The sequence below is a fragment of the Micromesistius poutassou genome (genome assembly GCF_964030765.1).
Source record: "Micromesistius poutassou genome assembly, chromosome: 11".
NCBI classification, from domain to species: domain Eukaryota; kingdom Metazoa; phylum Chordata; class Actinopteri; order Gadiformes; family Gadidae; genus Micromesistius; species Micromesistius poutassou.
Window position 1 is genome coordinate 23,459 of NC_140281.1, and position 6,000 is coordinate 29,458.

The window sequence follows — 6,000 nt, forward strand, 5'->3', positions numbered from 1 at the left end:
CTTCCGGCGTGAACGTTTGTGTGTGCGTGTGCGTGTACGTGTGTGTGCGCGCGGGGCGTTTGCGAGTTTGCGAGTGCGTAAACGTGTCTTTAGGGTGAGGATGTGTGCGCATAGCTTTAGGGGGGGGGGGCGAGAGTGATGGTCCTCCGTCTCCAGAATACAGATGTGCTCCAGCGCGCCGGACGAGACGAGGTGGTGGCGGTGATAACGGCGTTATCACCAAACTGCCATATTTTGCATTCTGGCGCGGTGTGCTGCCAGTGTTTACCGGAGGACTTCATGAATCCTAATCAGAGGTCTGAACCGTTCTAGGAGCCCGAGATGGCCTTTCACAGCCGCCAAAGACACAGGGACTCTCCATTTGATGTCCACTTTGTATGCATATTTAAATGAAGGCATTATCCCACAATCCTGCAGATCATCTGCATCCTAGTAACAGCAACATTTCGTTATAATAACGATTCAAGTCTTCCTGAAATCCCCGCTCTGTGGTAGCACACCACGGAAGAGAGGTTGGAACCTGTTGTTGGGTTATCCATCGTGCCCAGAGAGACCCGAGAGGACTTGGAGGTCGAGGCAGATTCTCGCCACGTTGTGCAGCCCCCTCCGTCTCCCCTCCTGACCGCTGCAGCGCCGGGGCCAGGAGCCCGGATTTGCATGGCGAGAACATCATCAGAAAAATGTCCTGACACACACACCTGGCTCCCGTTCCTTAGCAACAACAGCCCAGAGAGATGAAAGCAGCGCTGGCGCGTGTGTATCTGTGTGTGTGTGTGTGTGTGTGTGTGTGTGTCTGAGAGGCGGGACGGCGGCGCGGTACTCACTTGTTCTGCATCATGTTCATGATGACCCAGTCCGTGGGGTAGACGTTCTTCCCGATGAGATCTTTGAACATGATGAACGTTTCCATGAGGAAATCCTGGAAGAGGAGCAGGAGAGGAAGAGGCCTTTAAAAGGAATTCCTTCTTATCCCTGCGAGGTGAAAGCTGCCCGGAATTAGCCGTTCAGTAATGGGAAGGTGGGGGCTGGCTGGTGAGCAGGAATGATATAAGTAATGGGAAGTTGGTGCAGGAAGGGGGTGCCGGTGCTCTGTCAATCTCTGCTACCCATCCGATGTTGCTGCCTAGTGGTTCTGCGCATGACGACACTATTGAGTATTGGAGTAAAATACACGTACTGCACCCCTGAAATCTCCAATGAAGACGTTATAATACAGTATCAAAATATGCTCCCCCGTATTCTTACAGTGTACATGGAGTGAGTAGTGGTGTAAAATAACATGTTTCTGTAGTGGGAGCATCGTTTGGTAGAGGCAGTTGGTCAACAGATTAAATACGCTACCAAACACATAAGGTAGCACTTTTGATAGGGTAGCATGACTCGATAGACTGATACTGTATTATAACGTCTTTATTGGAGAGTTAAGGGGTACAGTGTGTATATTTTACACCAATACTACACCACCGCGGATCAATAGTGCCGTCATGCGCAGAACCACTAGGTAGCAAAATGTGACAAGGGAGCAGAAAGTGGCAGAACACCGGCTTGTGGACAGGAAATAACTTTGGCAGGGCTGGGCGATTAATCTAATTTTGATCGCAATTTCGATTTCATAGAAACGATCACCAAACTAATAGTTGAAAGATTTTTTTTATTTTTTTTAATAGAAATTGCAGAACAGCTGGATTTCTGGACTATATCTGGACTTTATTTTCTATTTGACCATTTTGTGTATATTTTTAAGGGGAAATTTCAAAGTTCTAATTTACAAAGTGTTTTTTTTGGAGAAAAATTATGAATAAATGCATCATGTTTTCAAAATCAAAATCGAGATTTCAATATTGACCAAAATAATCGTGATTATGATTTTTTCCATAATCGAGCAGCCCTAAACTTTAGTAACGGGAATTTGGTGCAAGCTGGTGGTGCCAGCTGGTGGTGCCGGCTGGTGATTCAGGGTCTCACCTGGCTCCGACAGGTGGTTTACACAATGAGCTCAGGAGAGGCTTACTTTAGTGCAGTAAGGGGGAACGATGCAAAACAAAAGCTATTCTGGGATATATCTGAGATCGACAGAACTCTGGTGATGGACCGTTATGGGTTACGGGCACTTCATGCTGTCCTGGGGCTTCTACGCTCCTTGTGTCCTTGCGATTCAAGATGTTAAAGATTGGGTGGGTATCAATCAATTCATATTTGAAATACGTAAGCTAAAAAATACATCGCAATACCCGAGTTGCTCGATCTAAATTTCTAGCGGTTGTCATTCTGACAACTGTTCTGTTTGCTTAGGGATTTATTAATACATATATATATATTATTTAATGCATAAACGGACAGGGTTATGTTACGTGACCATCTGCGTTTTTTTGTCCATCAGAGGAAAGACAGTCCACCAGACACCAGGCACGTGGATACGGCCACGAGACAAATATTTAACCGGCTGAACCGAGTTACCCCTCGCCATGTTTGTGTCCATCACAGAATGCCGCATTAGAAATAACAAATAACACCAGTCATTCCGATCCTAATCGAGTTCAGTGGAGCCCTGCCTCCGCCCTGACCGATGGAGCCGGCGGATTTGAAGCAAAGCCACACATTCGGGCGGCGGCCAGCTCTAAAACGCTGCCCCCCCCCCCCCCCCCCCCCCGACCACATCCACAGCACCCATACGTCTGTGGAAAGGATCACAGCGCCCACTTCCCCCACCAACCCAAGAACCGGACCTGGACACGCGAAAACCCACGACCCGAGGCGGTCTGTGAGTCTGCTGACGGACTCAAAGGGCTGTTTACGGTCAGTTAAAAAACTAAAAATTAAAGCAGGAAGCCGTTCTTCTTCTGAACCTCCGACGGAGCATCTGGGTGGACAGGTGGCCGCGCTCAGGCGATGATTCTAATAAACGCTCTCGTTAGTGCTTAGTAGAACGGGGACGACGGCGTTAACACCTGAAGCCAAACAGCGTCCAACTACTGTTTGGAAGCACATTGCTAATACTTATCACACACACACACACACACACAAACTGTATATACACACATATATATATGTATATATATATATATATATATATACAGTTCGTCAAATAATAAGGGGTTAGCTGCTATGAAGCCTGGTCTTAGCAGCCTTTATGTTAACATTATGTTCTGTAAGGACGACATTATTCAGAGCCTTAAAGTGAAACGTAACACCAGTCTGAGAGCCGTCAACTGCCAACTGAAGTTATTATCTCAGGGAGGGGGGGGGGGGGGGGGGGTGGGTGTGTGTCCTATTATGCCCTAGAAACGAACCGTCGCCATAGTGCATAAAAGTTCAGCATGGATTCCAAACGATTCAACATTAATTGATGGGCCAATTAATTCCAACGGCTAACGCCCTATAAGTGCAGCGTGGGTGACGGGCCGCTGCAACCGGGATTAACCCGCCACAGACAGGCCGTTGACCCCTGGGGGTGGGGGGGAGGGGGGGAGGGCGGACCCCTCAGGGGGTCAGGGGGTCGGGGGTCGTACTCACCACCACGTCGCTCCTCATCTTGCCGAAGGTGTTGATCAGGTGGGCGTAGTGGTAGTCGTCCATCTGCCTCAGCGTGGCCGTCATGCTGGCCACGAATCCACCCTGAGAGACACACAGAAGGAGGCGCCGCGTTAACATGAGGGAGGAGGGAGGGAGGGAGGGAGGAGGAAGGGGGGAGGGGTGAGGTGAGGGAGGAGGGGAGTCGTCTGAGACACAAGCGGCCCTCATCAGGCGGTCTCAGTGTGGGGTAGTGTGAGTGTGTGTGTGTGTGTGTGTGTGTGTGTGTGTGTGTGTGTGTGTGTGTGTGTGTGTGCCTGTGTGCGTGTGCTTGAGTGAGTGAGTGCGAGAGCTGCTAGCGAGGTGCTAGGCCGGGGTTCAGAGTGTCGAGGGGGTCGGGGATTTCGGATGAGCGCTGACAAAAAAAAATGACACGATAAAACAGAAATATATCTATATATAATAACGGAGCTATCCGAGGCGGAGATGGGATTGGAACACGGCAGAGCAGGGATATATACTCTGGTGACAAGGACATCATATCTCGACAGGGAGTGGGGATGTCAGCCGAGACACGGAAACGTCTGTTGAGTCGAGATCCGCTTGGAAGATTCCGGTGTGTTACTCAGCAACACGCCGGCACCAGCAGAGAGGGTTGTAAGCCGCGTGAAGGGACTCAGGATACACCCAGACGTCGTGTTCAGACTAGAGTGCGGAACGGGACGCGTTTTTCTGTCCGAGCCCGGCCCGCGTCCGACGGAGACGTAACCGACCCCCGACACGTTTTCGTTTGTGTGTATGAAAGCAACAAGCGCGCGTTGACTCTTGTGCTCGCTGTCAACGTTCGCTAGTCGCGCAGAATCATAACCAATTTAAATTCAAATAGGCCCACAGAAGAGGCCACGATAACGATAAGTTCCACAAAATGCCACCAGAGGTTCTGAGGTTCTGTAGGACAGGTAGCCTATGACTATTCAAATTAACACGAGTGTCCCCAGCGAAGTAAAATTAACGTTAACACAAAAGCAACGCCCACGCCAACTCCAACTCCAACTCCTTATTTGCAGATGTGACCGAGCCCGACCCCAACCCGAGCATCATTTCTAAATCTTTGTCCGGACCCGACCCGGCCCGTCGGGTCCCGTCGGGTCCCGTCGGGTCCTGTCGGTTCCCGTCGGGCTCGGGTCTGGTTTCCATGCTCCAGTTCAGACCCCTCTCCTTCGTCACTCAGTAAACCACGCTGGTGGCGGCCGCGGTGACGGCGGAGCGGTCCTGATGCAACAAGAGCCGGTTCCTCCGTCTCCCCGGGGCGGGGACCAGCGGTCGTACCAGAGACCCCTGACCAGCTCATCGGTTAAAAGGACACTCGCACACGTAGAGACGGGAGAGAGAGAGAGAGAGAGAGAGAGAGAGGGGGGGTTTGGCTGATGAGCGGAGCTACCTCGCCCATGTCTCTCTGTGTCAGATCCCTTTCACCGTGACGCATTAACCAGAACAACAACAATCACCACAACGGTAATTGAGTTTGCTGGAGAAGGAACGTGTGGGAGATACTGACGAGGGTTGGACGACAAGACCACCGTTCAAAGCAGTGTGCGCAACCAGCAGCCTAGACTAGCTTTGTTGTATACGGGGAACGGGTTAACCTAGTGATGGTTAGTGCTTGGCACTCGGCTCTATGAAAATCCTTACTGTAGCGACAGAGATATATTGTTGTTTCTCTTTCTTCTGACAAATGGACTTGTTGTAAGTCGCTGTGGATAAACGCGTCTGCTAAACGCCCTGGATGTGAATGTAGAGTCTGTGCAGGTCCTGGGATCAACTTGTACGTCACCTGTCGGGTCGTCGACCAATCCAAAGCCAGAGGGGGTGTCATCCACCTCATCCTCTCTGTGAACAGGCCAATGACACACATCCACCATGAGGAGAAGCCGGAGCCATCACTCACCTTGCGTTCATTTAATGAAGCAGTGGCACAGCGATATATAACAGCTGTCACGGTGGATCTTTTAATTACTTTTTCCCCCCTCAATATATTGAAACTTTATGAATAAACAAAACGAACATCCTTAACTCTCCACGACGGGGTTCGCAAAATCTTAAAAGCAAACATCTAATATTATCCAATTTGATTTCATCGGCGCTCATCAAATCACCTCCTCAAAAGATAAGGGAAAGCTAATTAAAAGTCCAACTGTATCTACACCGACCGCATGAGAGCACACACAAAACGAATAAAACCTGCCATCTGATAAGCCTTTAGAAAAACAACCATTGTGGGCGTCTCTCTGCTCCCGCTATGGGCTGGCGTCAGGTTGAATCGTCTTGTTTAATTGGGGAGCGCCGATTAACTCAAGACACTAGGAGGTTATTGTCGGAGCGTTTTAGGAACACTGTATCCCCAATACACGCCTTAAAACCAAGGGTGATAGAGCCTTCTCTGGTGTTGCCCCAGACTCTGGAATAGTCTACCTTTACATATTAAATCCT

General features: G+C 49.8%; 2 protein-coding genes across 2 annotated transcripts in view; one reads left to right on the forward strand and one right to left on the reverse strand.

Annotated features, from left to right (window-relative positions):
* The window catches only part of LOC311355817 (dedicator of cytokinesis protein 1-like), a gene marked incomplete at its 3' end in the record, with an annotated part of 111,955 nt that overhangs the window by 17,557 nt on the left and 88,398 nt on the right, over positions 1-6,000 (reverse strand). The window contains exons 17-18 of the mRNA XM_084475647.1: positions 3,514-3,615; positions 825-919 (exon numbers count right to left, since the gene is read on the reverse strand). Coding sequence (XP_084331773.1) covers positions 825-919; positions 3,514-3,615 — 197 coding nt within the window. The remainder of the gene's footprint in view (positions 1-824; positions 920-3,513; positions 3,616-6,000) is intronic.
* Positions 4,436-6,000, forward strand: part of LOC311355607 (uncharacterized protein) — a gene marked incomplete at its 5' end in the record, with an annotated part of 17,223 nt that continues 15,658 nt past the window's right edge. The window contains 3 exons of the mRNA XM_084475393.1: positions 4,436-4,469; positions 4,578-4,740; positions 5,309-5,402. Coding sequence (XP_084331519.1) covers positions 4,436-4,469; positions 4,578-4,740; positions 5,309-5,402 — 291 coding nt within the window. The remainder of the gene's footprint in view (positions 4,470-4,577; positions 4,741-5,308; positions 5,403-6,000) is intronic.